We start from the raw sequence: 21,609 nt of genomic DNA, 5'->3' as shown, positions 1-21,609 counted from the left end.
TTCAAATATCACCAGCTCATGGTTGACTCAGCCTTCCATCCTTCTGAGGTGGGTAAAATGAGGACCCAGATTGTTGGGGACAATATGCTGACTCTGTAAACCGCTTAGAGAGGGCTGCAAAAGCACTGTGAAGCAGTATATAAGTCTAAGTGCTATTGCTATTGCTAAATTGTAAAAACACATCTTTTAGTACTAATCAATGAAAGCATTGAGAGCTACCAGAAATAGTAAGATACATATTTTAACCTTCAAAGAAACCCATATCTTTGAAGAGTAGGATGAGATTTAGATCTCTCATCATGCACACCTGTTTTCATAATTATTATGTCCACATTTTTGTCTTTAATTTTTTATGCTTTTGAGAGAGTTTCTGCTAGCTTGTGAAAAAGCAATGTCCACCTTAGTTCCAGCAATTCTAGTGCCTGGGAATAATGAAACAGCTTTTGCGAATTTTGAGGCAGTAAAAAACTGTACATCTCTTAGATTATATGAGTTCCAAAAAATGGTGAAGTTGGCTTACTTGTTCTATTTTTAAAAAATTGTCTTGCTTTCCATCTGTTTTTCCTGTGATTGATACAAAATAAACTGGTAAGTTCTATAGATTTCTTAAAAGAACATCAATATTGGTTGTGGTAATGATGCCTAGTAAAATATATAGCATACCCACAGTACAGATGTAATATTCAGGAAAAAAATATCAAAAAAGTAAAAATATTGCCTTAAAGTAGAAAAGAGAATAATGCAAGTACAATAGGAACCAATAAAAGATTGAAAGGTATAGGCCTGGGTAAGATGATAAGTGGCTAGGTAGATAGATAGATAGATAGATAGATAGATAGATAGATAGATAGATAGATAGATAAACAAACAAATAACTTAACACCAAAAAGAGAGAAAAAATTCTCTCTCAGGTTTCTTCCCATTATGAAACACTTCTAGCAATAGAATACTGCCACTTAAAAATCCCATCCAAACTCCAGCTGTGTCACTTAGAAGGCAGAAGGAATCTGAAGCATATTCATATGCAAATACAATATTTGGCTCCTAAGCTGCCTAGGTTTCATTCAAGAATCTCAATACGGTAACCCTGTAAAATGATAAATGAATTTGTATAGCCTCTGATGAATAAAATTATTGTTTTCATTTGAGTTAGGGTTGGTCAAGGAATAAATGCATCACTTGCTTTTAATCATTATATGTTAATCTGTATATCACACGGGTCTCATCTTTATATAAGTGCAACTCTCTATTGGGCTTGCAAAACCCCTGTCAAAACTATTCTAATTTTATCTACTTCACTGCTGACCCACTTAGGCAAAGGTTACAGTAATATCAGAACAGGTTTTGACTATGCTTACACATGCGTGTGCAAGTCTGATCAGAATGAAAAAAATAGTGAATTCCATTCTCAGTTCTCCCTCCCTCCCGCTAGGGAGTCTAAGCCATAATTTGAAAACTATAGAATAAAACCTGCAGTTTATGCAATCATCAGTAATGGATTGGAAAGCAGAGGTGGGTTTCTGCAGGTTCAGCCCGGATTAGGCAAATGGGTAGTGGCAGTGGTGGGAGGCTCCTTCCACTCACCCGGACGCTTCTGCACATGTGCAGAAGTGTCGCACGTATGAGCGAACTGGTAGTAAAATAAATTGAAACCCACCACTGCAGCAAAGCTGTTTTAAGAACAATTGCATTTTATTGTTTTGTCTGTTTTTATATACTGTACATTGCAAGTTTCCAAATAGACTCATGGCAGTGTATAGTAAACCAAAATATAGATAAGAATATATAAATAATTTTAAAATATAGAGTCAGGCTCTTTCCAAAATTGCCTATCATTATTTTTGCTGGCCCTAATAGGTTTGGCAGGAATGCATATTTCAGGTCCCTTCTATAAGAGAGGCCAAGCAGTTCTCCCAGCTTTCCTTTGGTCAAAAAGTGAGGTGAGCTCTGCTGGTGAATGCTGGGTTTTTAAAAAAATAAATTAGGATTATAATGTTGACTTCAAGCATTGTGGTTTGAATGATTATATTGTTGTTTTAACTTTGTATCCTGCCCATAATGTAGAATGGGCTTGCATGACATGTACAGGGGAAAAAGCCATAGAGATAAAATGATCACAGGCCACAATGAATTTCTTGGCCTGGTCTACTTGTTATTGTGTGCAGCCATATAAATAATTTAAATAAATAATAAATATAGCTATAAGGCTGTTAGTTTAAAAACTCAAATGTGTTTTCTATGCACTTGTCTTTTTAATGTAGTTATAATTTCTTGATCTTTAAAATATTCCTCTAGGGATGAGATGAACTATTTGTATTAATTTAACTATTTCCAAACCTGGGGTGTAACTGTTTTTTCTAGAATACTTTATTGTCATTGTACATATATACACAGTATACCCATACTGTGATATTAAACTATCTGTTTTTTGCTACCTCTTCTTTCTTCCAGAAAATTAATCATGCCCTTTACAGAGAAAGCCAAAGAAAAAACAGAAGAAAAGCAAAGAAAGTCTCTACTTGGCCCTAAGAGTCCTCCCCAATCATTGGTAGTATCAAGAAGGTCAGGATTTCAAGATGGTTCCACACATCAAACAAAAGCAGTTCAGAAAAATAATAGAAAATCAAAACTAGCCAACTACGAATCAAATAGTACAAACAATTTCTACCTTACATCGCCATACAAGACAAACAGACCTATCAGTGCTCCATCAGGTCAGCTAAGGTAATCAAATTTGTTCTATGTTCCTTTTAACTATGACTGTGCTCGTTCTTATTTTTTTGCTTTTCAACAAAGTCAGGGTGATTTAATTGGCAAAATTATAGTTAAAGTTCAATATGTATTTATATTTTTGGCATCTAAAAATATTAACTAGATATTTCTAAGCATTTTCACTTAGAAGTTAGCTACTCTGAATGCACTTTAAGTATTTTCTTGTAAACTGACTTTAGGATTTCTATTTTAGGCTTATGAAAAACTGTTCCAATGTCACAAATATATTGTATAGGAAGGTTTCACAGGAGTGAATATATATATATATATATATATATATATATATATATATATATATATATATATATATATATATATATATATATATATATATATATATATATATATATATATATATATATATATATATATATATATATATATATATATATATATATATATATATATGTTGTAATTGTACTGATAAATAAATAAAGGGAGACTAGGATAGATCTATTTCGAGCTAATTAGCTCTCATCAGCTAGCCATACCCTTACTGGGATTAGAACCCGGGCTGTATATATCTTAGGCAGGAGTCTTAACCACTCAGCCACGGGTTCTCTTCCTTATCAGTTGAGCCAGGGAAATAGGTATGCATTTATGTTACAACCCCTGGTATGACTAAATATGGGAGGAAGGTCACTACTCCCTCTTTCTGCTCCTCGGCTTATCACAAAGACCATGCAGGGAGAAAACCATATTTTTATGTTTACTGTTGCCTTTTTATATTTGTGTTGTAATTGTACTGATAAATAAATAAAGGGAGACTAGGATAGATCTATTTCGAGCTAATTAGCTCTCATCAGCTAGCCATACCCTTACTGGGATTAGTGGTTAAGACTCCTGCCTAAGATATATACAGCCCGGGTTCTAATCCCAGTAAGGGTATGGCTAGCTGATGAGAGCTAATTAGCTCGAAATAGATCTATCCTAGTCTCCCTTTATTTATTTATCAGTACAATTACAACACAAATATAAAAAGGCAACAGTAAACATAAAAATATGGTTTTCTGCCTGCATGGTCTTTGTGATAAGCCGAGGAGCAGAAAGAGGGAGTAGTGACCTTCCTCCCATATTTAGTCATACCAGGGGTTGTAACATAAATATATATATATATATATATATATATATATATGTGTGTGTGTGTGTGTGTGTGTGTGTGTGTGTGTGTGTGTGTGTGTATGTGTGTATGTGTATATGTGTATATATGTATATATGTATATATGTATATATGTATATATGTATATATGTATGTGTGTGTGCGTGTGTGTGTGTGTGTGTGTGCGCGTGCGTGCGTGCGCGTTTGTGTGTGTGTGTATGTATGTATGTGTATATACACACACACATACATACATACACACATATAAATATATATATATATTCTCTTTTAAATTACCGTACTATGTATAAAGTAATTTTGACACCAATAAGAGCCAAATATGTCAATTTCATTATTCTATACCACATATCAAATTAATGTTATACAACTCTCCCTCCATGCAGTCTATATATTTTTTCCTCGCATTAAAATGCATCACGTGCAGAAAGATATTTGATAAAAGAAAATGGAGTGGGTAGGTTAAGATGGAAGAGGAGAAGAGAGAGAGGATACATTGGAAGTACTGGAATATGTAGGAGGGGAATAAGCTTTACATAATGATCATTTCTATGTCATCTGAATATATTTCAACTGTATTTATTAGATATTTTCCCCTGTGCTATTAATATAAAAATTTGTTTCCCACAAAATGAATAGTAACATTGCCTTGTTATAAAGTGTAACAGAACTGCTGTGTTGCTATACCCTCTGCTCCTAATATTCACAAATATTAGTTTCAGAGAGAAATTATTGAAGTGTCAACAGTGCTTGCAAGTATCTCAAAATCAAAGAGATACTATTGTTATATTTTAAGCTTAAAACAGTGAGTACTTAAATGCCCTGGCATTATACACAATATTATCTGCAATCAGCAAATTAATTTGAAGGAGTAAGAAGAATACATTTACTTTCTAAGCTTGCCAAATAACAAACTTTCATTAATGCCAAATCTATGCAAAAATACTTTTATTTAAGCCTTTTTGTTTGCTTGTTCTTTTAAACAACTTAAAATATATGAGTATTTGAATATTGGACATTTAGTTGTACTTTTGAATAATGTGGCTTAAGAATGCATTCCTATGAACAGTTAGATAATTTACAAATGCTACTGCAGATAAATTTATTTTAAAACCCATATGATGGCAATAAGACTATAACTATTCAAACAGAGATTTTAAATGAAGCATTACAATATTATAAATGCGGAAATCAAAAATTATTTCTGTTTAAACAATAATTATAACAAAAATCAAGACAAAAATCAGTGGAATTCTGAATTTAGATAATTTTAATAAAGACAAATTCAAAAATTGACAATAGCAATTTAAAATTTGAATTTCTAGATCTTACATACAAATTAAAAGTGAGACAATAGTTCATAATTTTCCATAAACTTAGAAAAATACTTGGCACCTTGAACTTTGTCTAAAATGTAAATGTCAAGCAATTATTAAGAAAGACAATATTAGCTAAATATTATTTTAGAATAGATACATGGTATGTTTTAGTTAATTTCTTAATCAATTGAAATTATTTTGTAACAGATGTCAACAATTTTCTTCTTCAAAACTGTACTTTACCGGGAAGGCCTCTGACATTTTTAAACACAAAACACCGATACTCAGAGTAACTGCTTACAAAAATGGTGTAATAAATATATTTGCCAAAGTAACTGTGCCACCTTCCATTAAATTGGTACGTATCTCTATTATTTATTTAAATATGCTTCTCAAATTCAAATAAGATAAGGATTTTATTTATTTTGAAATGAAACAGCTCATAGACATTAGTGTAAACACAGTGGTTTTTCTTTATATTAAATTTAATATATACAAAAAACAAGCCACCTAAGTAATGTAGAATGTGAAATCTCCCTTCATGGTTCATACAATGGTGACAATAGTACCATTGACAGCTTGCTTGGCAATTGACTCTACATATTGTATATTTTGGGAGGTAACAGGAACACTAGTTTCCAAGTTTTGATTCTTGATTATTAGCAGACCACAGAAATCTATTTCTGTTCTTAATTTTTCTTACCTTATTCTGTTCATTTAGCTGCTGGAGGAATGCACTGAAAAACTGAAGCTGAATATGGCTGCCCGAAGAATCTTCTTGGCAGACGGCACTGAAGTCCTGAGTGCTATAGACATACCCCATGATGCTGACGTTTATATTTCAACTGGAGAGCCCTTTTCAAATCCATTCAAAAAAATCAAAGGTAAAAAAATGCCACAGTCAGTGGATTAAGGGGTGCAATTAAAAACGATTTTCATCCTGTCTTTTTGCATGGTTTAACAAAACTAATGTTTACTCATTTACAGCTCAGTAAGAGGATAATGTGCTTAATGAAAGAAAAATCTACTGACAGCCACGTTCATTGCCCTTCATTAGCATTGGTGCTTAATTTAATATAGATTTGAATAGACATTAGGGAGCCTGCAGGAGGTTAAATGGTGAAAATATAATAAATTAAATCAGCGATTATTGAATTTACTATTTAGTTTCACTGACATCTTACAGACACAATTCATTAAGCTTATTACACCAGCAAAAATATAGTTCAGAGTGTGAGTGCTTTATTAATTTAGTCATTTGACCTTTATTAAGACAAAGCATTAAAATCATTATCAGATGTTTTATGCAGGAATGTGTAATATTCAGCCTAAATTTATATATACATTTATTTGTGTAGCTACAATTGCATTTTGAAATTTAAAGCATTTAAAAAAAATATTTAGTATCTGAAGCCATTGTCTCTTGTAATTAATTCTTGTAGTAGGTTTTCTAAGGAATTCAAGAATAAAATGCAGAATAATGTACCATACAATTGGCACATGGTTTTTAATTTAAGCTGTGTTCTGCTGAATTGAATGATTAGGAAATTTCGATATCAAATGCTGTATAAGGTTAGGAATTGGTATGAAGTTATAGCACATAGTTGGGATTTAAAATATTAATGAACAAAACCATTAGCCAAATTAAAGCTTCATGATAAGCTGGAATGAGAAAAGCAACAATTTTAATATCATACCATTAATAAAATAAAAGAATTATAATGACCCGTAATTGAAAATATTGCAGTTGAATTATTTTTTATTTACATAATATTTTTAGAAGGTAAGCCCAATTTTTTAGCTGAGGTACAAGTAGTTTTCATTATATCTTTTCAGGCTTTCTATATTAAAATATGTTTAATATTGAAAAAGTACATATATGACATCAACATATAAGTCCTAAAATGAATATCATATAAAGCATATTATTAAACTCCTTTTTCTTAAAACTTTTATACTGAATGCTAAAAATCTCGAATGGGGAAAAATTCTTGAGTCTATTTTAAAGAAATTGAACACCACGCAAGCAGCAAATTATGCTTCAAAATAGGCAGAAAAGGCATCCCAAATGAACATCCCTGACATCCTTAATAAAACCTTGCTAAACAAAAGGTTAGGGTTTATTATGTTTAGAATGATTGAAATATTTAATTTAAATCTTTTTGGTGAGCAATACAATATATCTGTGTATCTTTAGTATTTTTGAAGATATTATGTCTGTAATAAGTAGTCGATTGCTCATGAATTATTCATGCAGTGTCATATTATAGATGATGTGACAGTTTCCCTGAATAGAATCCAAATAATCCACCGAATGTGTTTTAATACATTAACTCAATAAGAAGAGGCAAATTAAGCAAATATCCTCTCTCGTTTTTAAAATTCTTCTAATGAATTATCTTGGTATTTATCGTAATAATCAGTATTTCCTTTGCATTATACCTAAAGTGCAGCAGAATGTAATGTTGCCATCCTTTTTATAAATGAGCAGTAGAATAGTATAATTATTTTTGAACAACGTGCAACTTTTCTAAATATATTATCAGCCACTGAGATTTCCAAATCCAAGAAGCATTTTATTCTTTCTTGAGCTCTGCTTCGTTTGCACTCAACAAAAACTTCTCTGCTTTGTCTGCATCTTTTGGCTGTGTTTCATCTTGACATGCACTGCTGTTCCTTTCGCACCAAAATATTGGCACACATTGCTGAAAATTTCACACCAACTCTTGCTGGATCAGCAAGCTTAACCTACCAAAATCTGGTGCACTGGAATACTATTTGACTGATAATCAATCTTTTTGCTGCTCGACAGTTGTTTCTGGGACTCAGAGTAGAGCAGGTGGCAGATGTGCCTTGTCTTTTGAGAAAAGAAAGAGTAGGTGAGGTTGGGCACAGCACAGTATACTGAGTGTCCATTAAGAGGCCTCTGCAAGAGTAAATAGTACTATAAAAAAGTCACTGATTAACATTGAAGATGCACCAAAATCATCTCTTAGGTTTTCCAGGCTGATTTATTCATTTAACAGGATTGTGCATTCATCACAATGTATTGAAAAACTTTATATAAATGATGTCAATAGTGTCATCCATTTATACACACACAAACACACACATTTATATGCAATTTTAACAAGACTATTACTCTAGTCATTCTGAAGAATGTACATTGAATTTTAACTATTATATGAATATTGCAAAAAAGGATAATTTGGCTACAATTAATATACAAGCAAGTCCACCATAACAACTTTATTATATTGTGTGTTTTACTTTTGCTAGCACGAGGGAAAACCTTTTTGGAAAAAAAAAATCATTATATATTTTACAAAGGTTCGTGAACACTTAAAAGCAGTTTTTATAGAAAGAAAAGTTTAAATATTATTCAAATGAGACATAGGTAGTTGAAAAATACAATCTACAGTTTCTATTGAAATATAAAAAATCTCATCTATAAAGCCAGTATGATTGTGGAAGTGAGTAGAAATGCTGATATTTACTTGTTTGTTGACATTTTAAAAATACTGTTTTGACTGTATTAATTGTCAATAGAAAATATATGTTTAAATGACTTCCGGTTCCGGCTGCGGATCGCGACGGGCAAGCTTTGCTCACCCCGCACACTCCTGGTGGGCTCCCCACTGATCCGGGGGGCACAGGACGCCCTGGAGGGGCTCCTGCCGAGGGGGCGGCGTAGCGGGGGACCCCCTGAGTCGGTGGCGACCGGGGGGGCTCCCCACATCGCCCTAGGCACCGGGAGGCAAGAGGGGAGGCGCCGTGGTGCCTTCGCGATGAGGCAGCTGGAAGAAAGCAAGATTTGAAGGACGCAGCTGCTGTGTGGTGAGGTGGAAACTTTTCCCCGTTCCCTTACTTGGCTGAAAGGAAAAAAAAATTGCCAGCGTTTTAGAACTGACTTTCAGCTTGTTTTGGAGAAGCGTGACTGGAGGGAGGGGGATTTCCCCCCCCTTGGACAAGCGGCTTTAAACAATTTTGCTCTCTGCCCCCAGAGGAGGAGGAGGGGGGGAGCCATGCAACGAAATCACGCTCATAGCAAAGGCAGATTTTGGACTGCAATTGTGTAAATGAGGTGATGATCTGAAAACTTTGAAAACTTTTGGTCTTTGCCTTCTGATCCCAGAGCTGGCAGGGCAAGATGGCACACTTCCGTCGTCTTCATAGACACTGAAATGTGACTCCACCCATAGAAGCTTCAGGCATCTTGTCTTTGTCTCTGTGGCACTCAGACAAATCTCTTGTTACATTGGACTCTGGGCTTGGAACAAAGAACTTTATTACTTTATTGCCAGGAGCTGAATACAGAAAAGGTTCCTATCTGCTTGGACTCTCTGCCTCGTAACCTCCCTTGGCGGTTTTCCTCCCTAATTGTTTCCTTTCTGTACTGACATTGTTATCTCTTTGCTCATTATAATGCCACCCAAAAGACCACCCCCGGGGAAGCCGGGCTTTGCAGTCTCCGCCCCGACATCCTCAGGGTCCAGCCCCAGCGGACAACAGATTTTAACCTCCCTGCTTCAGCCCAAGCCTTCTGAGGTGGACTTTCAGCAGATGTTTCAACAGATTTTAAAGGGACAGGAGGATTTAAAAAATCAATTTAAGGAGATGAATGAGCAGCTTAGAGAGAACCAAGACCGGGCGATTAATAATTCACAGAGACTGGATCTTTTGGAGGAGGAGATGGCTGAGATGAGGGGGGGGGGGAGGTGAGGGGAGTGCAGAAAGGGAACCAAGAACTTGAGAACCACCAGATAAAAATGGAATTTGAAAGAATGTCCTTTTTCCTTAGGTTTCAAAATGTGATTGAGGCGGATGATGAAGATTTAAGGGACATTATGATAAACCTTTTGGCTGAATACATCAAAAAAGACAAACAACAGATGGGGTGGGACATGGACCTGGTTTATAGAGTAAACTCAGCATACGCTAGAACACATAATGTTCCAAGGGAGGTACACATTAAATTCCTTAGAAAGACCACAAGAGATGAGATTCTGAGTGCACAAAGGGGGCAAGCACTAAAATACCAGGATAGAGAAATAGCCATTCTGAAACAGATCCCTAAGAAAGTGAGAGAGAGAAGAAAAAATTATTCGCTACTAGTGAAGAAATTATACCAGAAAGGGGTGTGGTTCAGATGGCTGATGCCTGAAGGTATGCTAATTTTCTGGGAGGACACAAGAGTTAGAATTAATACAACCATAGAGGCTCAGGCCTTTATGGAAAAAAATTAAGCCCTCCTAGATAAGCCTGATGACACTACACCAGGCACACAGGACACGGGAGGGGCCAGAGCTCTGCTGGCGGGGGGAGAAGGGGCAACATCAAGAAAACTCAGATCACAAAAATGAACAAGAAAATCTGTTTGATGTAAAATGATTGAAATTATTTGAAGATAAAAGTTTATATGCTGACAAAATCCCATCAATCTGTAATAATCTAATGTATTAATAAATGAAAAGTATGAGTACGGGGGGAGGGATCACCTCCTGCATATTGTAACTACCAAAATTTGTAATTTATTCCACTACCCCTTTCCTTGTTTATTTTTTAAAAAACCAATAAAATTTTGTTTTTTTAAAAAAGAAAATATATGTTTAAATAATATGCAAACATAAATATTACTTCACTATGCTTTTCAATATTGATCAGGAAACATGGTTCATTAGATTAACTCTGTAGCAATATTTCATTAGTGTGGTTGTAATAAAGTTTGAATAAGCAGAAAGAGAAATAAGCATGCATTTCAGCTGCAAATAAAGATGTTTTAAAATGTAAATGTTTGTGGCTAATGAAATAATCATGCATACATCGTAAGAATATTCACTGTGCAGAAAATTTTATCAAAGCCTAAACACAAATATATAACATCTATTTGAAACACGTAATTCTTTATAAGAAAATTGGCATTTTATATTATATGGTTTAGACATATTTATATATCAAAAACAAGTTTGGAAATTATATTAACTCTATCCAATATGTCTTGCCACTTTGTTTTATTATACCTCAAGGCATGCCTGCACAATATTATTATGATGTACCTCACAGGATAAAAGTACTTGCATTATGTTTTCTATGCTATCAACTTCTTTAATTAACTTCATTCTTTTGTTTACATTTGAATCACATTAACCTGTGCCCAAAGCTTTCATCTATCTTCTCTTTCTTCAGAAGACTTAGTTATATAATTTTTAAAAAAGTGAATGCTAAAAATAAATTGCCATCCACTCTCTTCCAACAAATAATTGTAAAGCTTTTCACTTTTGCTTGATGAGAGAGGGAATGCATTAAGGTGCTGACTGCATCTTAATCTCTTAATCATGACTTGAAACTATGTACATTTTTCATGGTTTTGGAAAGTAAATTTCAGAGGACTATTGCTTACCTCATAGAAATATTTTGACCTGAACAAACTGGTTTATCATGTCTTATCATGAGCATACATAACAAAGACTATGCAACTCTCAGCTGCTTAGGTAGTTTATATCTTATCTCAAGCAGTGTGGAAATCAGTCTTGGTCAGCTTAATCAGAATATATCTTTAGCTTTTCTACTTTGTGCAACATAAGCACCCCTCTTGTTTTTGTCTTCCTTCCTCCTGAAAGTAGCAAAGGGAATCTGTTTCTCCTGGATTACAAGAGATGGGATGTTTTTATTCAGGTGTCTGTGTATGAGATGATGTTTGTCTGACTGCAAATAACATAATACATAACTGTTATGTAGCTTCAAACATCATGGTTATGTCCTATATTATAGGGAACTCTGCTTAGTATTTGTCACAATTATAATTGATTTTCTTAAACTATGAGGAGGGAGCATTGCCCTGAAGATAACTCTCTGCTTGAAGAGAACCTATATTTTTGAAATTGGTAGAATTCAGAATTTATGCTTGTTATTGTCCCAATCTAGTGAATGGCAATAAATGCTCATCTCATACATGTTGGTCAGAACGTAGGAAGGTTAACCATTTTTCATTTTTCAAATGTTCATTGAAAACTGAATATGTAATAACAAATGATATCTTGATTAAATATGTTTTTAAAATATTTTTTTAATTTATGCTAGTTTATGAACCTATGAATACAATAGGCATCCTTTTGGTTCCTTACTGTATGTGTTAATTTTAAATTATGCAAGACATTCAATAATATTTGCTCCTTCTATTGTTTTCTATTTTCTACCCACCTCTCTGCTAGCAGATCTAGTAGTTAACAAGCAAGACACTGGCAATATGAGGCTTTTTTCCATAGTCATAATCTTTCCCAGGCATTTTTGAGCTTTCTTTTAAAGAGCCACTGATATTGTTCCATATCATTGGATAAGAATATTAAATAGAATGTAAGCATCAGTGATTTTTCCCCCCCTGAATAGATTTCATGCCTACTTTCCCTGGATTTGAACCTCAGATTAGGATTTCCTAAAGAATTATTCCATGTCTTAAAAAAACAAGAACACTTGGTTTTAAGTCAGCTAATGCAATTATATTTTTAAAAATAAAATGTAAACATTGCTCAAACTAAATGGCTATCACATTTTTCATTCTAACAACAACCATGTATATTATTTAGGGTATTTTCATAGCAATTAAATAGGTGGCAAAATTATTTTCAGATTTATTAGTGTAACTCTTTACATATTTTTTCTATTTTTGCTTCCTTCGTATATTTCGATGGAAAAAAAGTGTTACAAACGATGGCTGTTATTCTGTTTTGAAATTGACTCCTGGCTCACAGTTGCCCCACTGTGATTACCTCAGTTTGAAGGAAATGTATGACAAGTTGCTATTAGAATTTTTTTGTCAACAACAAAAATGGAGTTGTGTGGAATTTGGGGCATTGTTAACACTTCTGTCATACCACTGCAATTGCTCTTCTCTTTTTCATTGTTCTTTTATATGTTTTGTCACTTATTTATCTGCACATCAGTCAAAGTTTTCTGGCAATTAAGTTTTCAGATTTGCTTATTAGTCTAATTTCCTTGATCTTTTGCTAAATACCATGGTTGCTTCATTTTTTTTACTATTATGGCGTAATATTTGAAACTGTTTCTTTAGGATTTCAAAAGTTAGTAAATGTTCAACATAAATTTTCTAGACTTTCTGCTCCCAATATTTTCATTCTTACAACACTGCAAAAATACATTAAAAAAATCTTGTTACAAATACTGATAGCATTTACTTAATAATGTTCCTTCTAGATAAATAAAGGAGACACATTATTTCATACTATCAGTTTTATTTTACAAACCTAAAATTTTAAGGAAAAAGTCAAATAATTTCTTAATAAATAGCTGAACCAAGGCTGAATTTCTAAATATTCAAGAATATTGCACAGAAATGTCATAGGCCAGTATCTTCAGTTTTAATATTTTGATTTCAGTTAATACTCATACTAAAATCATATTTTCCATATGTTAACTGCTTTTTGAGTGATTTCCATTGTATAGTGACTATCATTAACTCTCTGTTTATGCCTGTGTAGCCATTTTAACTGAGAGCTTGTTCAGATGCTACACATTGAAAATATTTTTCTTCAAATAATTACCTGGAAATTGTGTGTGTGTGTGTGTGTGTGTGTATGTGTGTGCGTACATGCGCAAAAATTTTACATATACAGAGAAAATAAAATATTGCTGAAAGGAAGTGAATAGGCAGGAGACAAATGGGTGTTTTTGAAAATTAATAGTTGCTGAGGAAAGGTCACTACTTTAAGAAAATTTGACCATTATTGTAATATCTGATTATGATTTCTCCATATTTTCATTCCAATCCTATTCTGTTAGTCTTCCCCTTGGATCATCTTCTTCCAGTTTTGTTTCCTACCTTTATTTTCCTGTTCTCTCTAGTGCAGCTACTCCTTCCCATTCTTTTTCCTGGCCCTTCTTATTCGCTCTTTCTGATGACTGGAGCATATATGCATGTTTAAGTGATTGGGAGAGATTTCTGGGAGTATTTTTGGTTGGTATCTCCAGATGGGAAATTATTATACTTTATACTTTAGTAATTTAATTTCAGTTTATTGTTCTTAATACTGCCTGTCACTGCATTCAGGTACCTATTCAGGGATTTGGCTCTTATCTTTGACACTTTTATGGAAAAGATGTAAAACTGAAGATATTTTGTCTAATGTTTGAATCTAAAAACGTGAGGACATTTCAAGACCACCAATTGCCACATAAAATATGGAATGATTAGTGGGGAAACCCTTCAAATTTAAAGCAATGAGGATGAATAAAATCTCTATGTATTTAGACTTGAGTGGTCAGTCAACAGTTGTGTTTAATGTCTTGTCTGCAGCAAAAGTTCTAATTTATTTGAGCCATGTTTGGATGTCTTCTGCCAAATTAACCCAAGAAAATGAACTAAGTATCAAGAATTGTTATTCACTGATGAGCCCAGATGTGAGGTGTGGCCGCAACTAGCTATTGATATTATTCTTTTATTTATCATTCAGATTTCCTAAATATTATTCAAAGCAATATTTGAAATATGACATTATTGTAAAAAGCAACCAAACAAGAAAAGGGAAAGTCACAAATAAATTGTAGCATTTAAAAAACTAAAGTATTTCTGAAACCTAGAATAGTTTCATTGTTTTCAGATCTCTTGTCAACCCTTTGAGAAGAACTAAATTAAGAAATAGAGTTCATAAGAAGTAGTGGAACTATACTTTATTGACATAGGTTAGCAGCGATGGCGAACCTTTTTTGGCTCGCATGTCATAAGTGGGGGGAGCGCAGGGGGGTCGTGTGCGGGCATGCTGCACCCATAATGCAATGCACAACCCCCCCCAGTGCGCCTGCACACACTACAGGTGTGACCCCCCCCATTTTTTGCATGCTTTTTTCGCCCTCCCCAGACTCCAGAGGCTTTATAGGAGCCTGGGGAGGGTGAAAACAGCCTCCCCCGCCCCCCCGGAAGCCCTCGGAGGGTTGTTTTCAGTGTTCTGAAGGCTTCAGGGACCTTCAGGACGCTTCCCAGAAGCCTCCAGAGCAGTCAAAATGACCCTCCGAGCAAACCGGGAGTAACTTCCGGTTTGCTCGGAGGGTCGTTTTGAGCGCTCTGAAGGCTTCAGGGACTTTGAGGACACTTCCCTGAAGCCTCCGGAGCAGTCAAAACAAACCTCCGAGCAAACCAGAAGTCTGTTCCCAAACTTCCGGTTTGCCTGTAGGGCTGTTTTTTTGTGCTCTGGAGGCTTCAGGGAAGCTCATGAAGCCTCCAGAGGGTCTCCGGGGGGGGGAGGCTCTTTTCGCCCTCCCCAGGTTCCTATAAAGCCTCTGGAGCCTGGGGAGGGCGAAAAATGGCTTTAAAAAGGGGTGAACTCAGCTGGCCAGCTGACAGGGCAGCGCCTTGCGTGCCCTGACAAATGGCTCCACGTGCCACCTTTAACTTTTTGATACTCTCTTCTTTTCCCAGGTTTAACTCACATTTTGCTAAACATTTTTTCTAAGGTTATTTCTAATTCTCTACGTCTCCCCAGCGACAGTTAGGACCTGAAAAAAAAACAAACAGCCAAGGAATAAGTCCGTCTGAGCTCAGAATAATAAAAATTGTTAGGAAAAAGATCTGAAATAAAATACAATATTTGAGCAAGATGGATTGCTGTCAGATGGAATACACACACCCACACCCACACCCACACAGACACACACACACACACACACACACACACAGACAAACACAATTCAAAGCTGTATATTCTGGTTTTCTTCCTCCAGCACTTTTGGGATAATGGGGAGGTTGCCAATCTATAGAATAAAAGAGGTGATCTTGACAGAAACATGCAAGAATTTCTCAATATTGTATAGTTCTAATCTTCCAGTGAAATTGATTTTGTGATCTGGTTTACATAGAGAGCCTAACACATTTAAAAAAAAAGATGTGCCAGTGTCCACCTTGATTCCATTTGCATAAAAGTTACTAGTTATGAGAGCTCCTTGGAGGCTCTCTGAGCTTGGTTGTTTTCCTGGAGACATTTTATTACCCAAACTATCTAACATCATCACTAACACTGAAGATGTTATCTTGTTTGGGTAATGAAACATCGGCAAGAAAACAATCAAGTGCAGAGAGCACCAAGGACCGCTCATTTGAACTCTGAGCTACAAATATCCTCCCTTATTGTTACTAATTAGGTTATCCGGTATGGGAATCCTATAGTTACTAAAATGTTAGATCGGAGAGAGTCAGTCAAATTCCAAGCTCAGATGACTTTGCTGGTTGACTTTGGGTCAATTATTCTCTTTCAATCCAGTCTACCATCTAGAGTTGTTGTTTGGGATAAAATTCAAGGAGACCCTGATTTAAATTGTATTGAGGTGTTAAGAGAAAAGCAAAATAAAATCTAATAAATGAATGTACTTTAAATAATGATCTCAATATAAACATTCTATTATAATATGTTTATTTTCAATTACTTCTTAAACTCAGAATGAAAGGAAAATGACAGATCTATCTAGCAAAGTGAAATGTTTGGGACATTCAGATGCATTATAGTAACTTTATTTTATTGCAAACTATCTCTTCTCAACATGCAGTAGAAGTTTGCTGAGTATATTTTTTCCTTGTATAGTTTTATTTAATGAACATTTTAAGGAATCCAGCTTCTTATTAGAATGCCATGTTTTGAGATAAATCAAATTTGTGATAAGAATACACACATCTTTTAGACTTTAATATTTTTTCTTTTAGATTTTCTGGGTCATTTAACCTACTGAGTTTATTAATCTATTGTTTTATTTCCCCCAAACTATTTATAGATGGTATTTATAAAATTGTCTTTTAAAGTTAAAACTTGGTGCTTGAGTTTGCTTTTTTCCTAATGCTTCCTCATTCTTTTCCAGTGTAGCAGGATCCAATCTGAGTCGGTTACTGGGATCAGAGTTTTAGTCTTCCAAGCTTTCAGACCTGTGCTCCAGGCCATCCTTAGGGATCTTCTTTCTCTCCAAAAAGAAGGAGAAGAAAGAAAGGAAGAAAGAAAGAAAGAAAGGAAGAAAGAAAGAAAGAAAGAAAGGAAGAAAGAAAGAAAGAAAGAAAGAAGGAAGGAAGGAAGGAAGGAAGGAAGGAAGGAAGGAAGGAAAGAAAGAAAGAAAGAAAGAAAGAAAGAAAGAAAGAGAAAGAAAGAAAGAAAGAAAGAAAGAAGTTCCCTGAGGGTGGGCATCAGTGTGAGCCTGAAATCTTGGGAAACTAAAGCTGTGGTCCCAGTGACTGACTCAAATTGGATCCTACAACATTATCCTGAGACATGTATATTTGCCTTCATTCATGTCCATTTTAGTTTGCAAGTATGTAATCACTCTCTATGCTAGGTAACATAATTAGTCATTGTGTTCTGTATTTCTTTGGTCTCATTTCTCAAACAGGACAGGTTAATCTTTTCCAGAAGTGTCTAATATACCATCCAACAGGGTGTGAAGTTGGGATTTATTTATTTGTTTGTACAACTTCCGTGTCTGCCTAATTCAATCAATAACTCTGGGTGGCTTACAATTAAAAAAATATATAATTTAAAATATTTTAAAACAATAAAAACAGTAAAACCAATAAAAAACATGAAAACCATCCAAATTAAATATAAAAAGGAGCAAGATACTTGCCTAGTTAGCAATAAAGCCATGAAGTTCGGTCCTTGACACATTCAGCACACGAGGCTTGGGAACATAGCTGGGTTTTTAGAGCCTTACAAAAGGCTAAAAGGGCTGGGACCATTCTGATCTCAAAGGGAAGATGTTTTATAGACCAGGAACCGCTGTAGAAAAAGCTTGTCTTCTGATCTCTGCTATCTGATGTTTTTGGCTGATGGAAGTTGCATCATGCTCATTCTGCTTTACCTGCTTGGACAGTTAGATACTTTTGAAAAAGGTGATCCCTCAGATACCCTTGTCCCAAGCCCTGTAGGACTTTAAAGTAACCACCAGCACTGTGAATTGCACCTGGAAACATATTGGTAATCAGTGCAGCTCACACAAGAGTTGTATTATATGTGCCATATAGGTGGCACCATTTGCTATTTGCATGGCTGCATTCTGCACCAGTTGGAGTTTCCAAATGGTCTTCAGGGACAGCCCCATGAAGAGGATATTACAGTAGTCTAAGCTGGAGGTTATAAAAGCATGAGTTACTGAGAGCGGGACCTTCCAGTTCAGGTATGCCACCCAAAGGTGTGCAAAGGCCTTCCTAGCCATGGCTGCCACCTTCTCTTTGAGCAGGAGCTGGAAGTCCAGGAGGATACCCAGATTATGCATCAGGTCCGCGGAGTAGTGCAACTCCATCCAGAACCATAGATGGAAGAACATTGCTTCTGTGGATGTGGGTGTGGATGTACTGAATACCCATAGCCACTCCGCCTTGCTAGGGTTGAATCACAGCCTGTTTCATTACAACTGGTTCCTAACAGTCTCCAGACATTAGGATAGGACATCCACAGTATCATTAATGGGGCATGGGATAGAGATATAAAGCTGTGTGTTGTCTGCATATCCTTGACACCTCAGCCCAAACCAATGGACAACCTCACACAGCAGTCTTAGGTAAATGTTAAATAAAAGGGGAGAGTCTTGAAGCACCCCGCAAAGTAGGGACTGCGGGATAGATCTCTCTCCCTTTAGCAACATTGATTGGAACCAGCCTCAGAGAAAGAAGTGCCACCCATCCCCCTTTCCCATAGTCAGCCTAGAACAGTGATGATGAATCTTTTTTTTTGCTCGCTTGCCGAAAGTGGGGGGAGCGCAGGGAGGTCATGCGCGGGCGTGTCAAACCCATAATGTTATGTGTGCGATCCAGTGGAAGTTTAGGCTCTGGAGGGTGAAAATGGCTCTACAAGCAAACCGGAAGTCTGTTCCTGAATTTCCGGTTTGCCCATATGGCTGGTTTTTCACACATAGGGCGAAAAATGGCCCCAAAAGAAGGCCGAAGTCAGCTGGCCCACATGCACCTGCGCGCACCTGCGCACTGGAGTTGACAGGGGAAAGCCTCGAGTTCCATAACAAATGGCTCCACATGCCACCTGTGGCATGCGTGCCATAGGTTCGTCATCACGGGCCTAGAAGGATACCATGATCAGTGGTATTGAATGCTGCTGAGAGGTCAAGAATAGCCCGGATGGATGCACTACCTCTATCCCACTCTTGCCAGAGGACATCTATTAACATAATCAATGCCATACCAGTCCCAAATTCTGGTGTGAACTGAAAGGTGTCTAGATAATCTCAAGAGGGTGGAAACTGGACAAAATCTGTCCAGGTCAAGTAATGGGCTTTTGAGGAGGGGGCACAACACTATCTCTTTAAGAGCTGGTGGGACCACTCCCTCTCTCAAAGAGGAATTACCTATTGCCTGCACCCACTCATGTGTTCCTTCCCATGAAGCCTTATGCCTAAGTAATGCTTTTACTGCATACTACTGTTTGTGCTAATGTACAATTGACAGGACTTTATAATAGGTTATGTTAGGAAACAGACTGGAATGATGTACAACGTCATTGATATAGGCTATTATCTTAAGGATCCAGAAAGGCTGTTTTACTTTCCCTCCCTCCTATACTGGAGAAATTAGAAAGAAAATGATGAAAGGAAAGTATTAAATATTGTGAAGGTGTTGAAAAAAGTTAAGGCTGAAAATATAGATGATATAACTGTTATATATGTAATTGATATCATGGCCAAAATATTGGATGCTGTTTCTTTTATGGAGTTGCTGCGTAATTACTTTAATATGTGTATATGAAGATAGCATCTGTGCCTGACAGTTGGTAGAACTCTATGATTGTTCCTAGAACTCTATTATTGTTCCTTTATTTTCCCCCCACCTTTAAAAAAAAAAGGAAAAATAACAAAAGCCAAACTACTGAGGTTAAGTGTGTTGAATGCACTGGAAATATTTGGCAGAATTCTGATTGAAAGAATAAAAAAGTTGACAATGAACAAAATTTGGAAAGTACAATAAGGCATCGCAATAAAGAAGGAATGTATGGATCAGATTTCTGTTCTTTAATAATTATTTAAAATGAATATGAGAGGGTACTGCATATTGGTTGATTTAGAAGAAATTGTTTGATAAACTGAATAGATTTGAATTCAAATTGATTCAGCAATTAGCCTCATACAAAGATGTGTTATCTCCCCTTGTTTAATATATTTTGGTTAAGTGCAGAAGGAATTCTTGTAGTGATGTTAGAAGTGTGTTGGTTGACTGCACATGTAATTTTTGCATGAACACTGATTGATTTTATTTATAAGTTCCAAATAACTCTTACAACTAAAAAAATAGCGTATAAAATGGTATTAATGACTGGAAGTGCAAAATATTAAGATAAAATTAAAATAAGTCAGACCAAAGAAACAAAACAAAACAAAGAAAAGTTGACTTCACATTTCCCTGCCCCCAAGACATGGGACAACAGCCAAGTCTTTAGTAATTTCTTAAACAACACAAAGGATTATGTTATTTTCACTTATTAAAATACAAATTAAAATGAAAATAGTGGGAAAATGGGGAATGGAAAAGGAGACAGAAAAAAGTATAGGGTAAAGAGGGAAAATCCCACTTGTGTTCATAAATTGAGGATTATCAAATCAATAATTTCTACTACCTTAAACTATGTACTATGTATATGTACTACCTTAAACTACAGGTAACTTGATAGCAGTGTTCTAATATCTGAGGTGTTGCCATAAAGGAGAGGGAATCAATCTACTCTCCAAAGCACCTGAGGGCAGGACCAGAAGCAATGGATGGAAACTAATCAAGGAGGAAAGCCAACTAGAACTAAGGAGAAATTTCATGACAGATAGAACAATTAATCAGTGGAGCAATATGTCTCCAGTTGTGGGTGCTCCAATACTGGAAGTTTTTAAGAAGAGACTGGACTACTGTTTGTCTGAAATGTTACAGGGTTTTCTGCCTGAGCAGGCAGTTGCACTAGAAGACCTCCAAAGTCCCTTCCAACTGAGTTATTCTGTTATTCTTTACTAATGGTTTACAATGTAACATTTCAGCTGTAAATAACTGAAAATTGTAAACCTAATTTGAAAAGCAACTTCTATATTTGTGTATGTAAGAGAGAAGAGATTGAGCGAACTGGAGTTTAGCAGCAAATATAATAGAGAAAATGGGATGTTCAAGTCAACTTTTACAAAAAGGCCACACTTGGAATAGGCACACTTGGGATACTGGAATACTTGGAATACTAAGGCCACACTTGGAATACTGCATTCAGTTTTGGTCACCACGATGTAAAAAAGAGTGCAGAGAAGAGCAACAAAGATGATTAGGGGACTGGAGACTAAAACACATGAGGAACAGTTGCAGGAACTGGGTATGTCTAGTTTAATGAAAAGAAGGACTAGGGGAGATATGATAGCAGTGTTCCAATGTCTCAGGGGTTGCCA

The 21,609-nt window shown here is 35.6% G+C and overlaps 1 protein-coding gene across 1 annotated transcript in view; it reads left to right on the top strand.

The window, feature by feature from the left end:
- DCDC1 (doublecortin domain containing 1) overlaps positions 1-21,609 on the top strand; it is a 276,353-nt gene that overhangs the window by 29,282 nt on the left and 225,462 nt on the right. The window contains exons 3-5 of the mRNA XM_081939283.1: positions 2,452-2,724; positions 5,416-5,566; positions 5,930-6,092. Of these exons, the coding sequence (XP_081795409.1) occupies positions 2,452-2,724; positions 5,416-5,566; positions 5,930-6,092 (587 nt within the window). The remainder of the gene's footprint in view (positions 1-2,451; positions 2,725-5,415; positions 5,567-5,929; positions 6,093-21,609) is intronic.

The sequence above is a fragment of the Natrix helvetica genome, assembly GCF_964273705.1.
Source record: "Natrix helvetica genome assembly, chromosome: 1".
NCBI classification, from domain to species: Eukaryota; Metazoa; Chordata; class Lepidosauria; order Squamata; family Natricidae; genus Natrix; species Natrix helvetica.
This window is presented reverse-complemented; position numbering and strand designations above follow the sequence as displayed.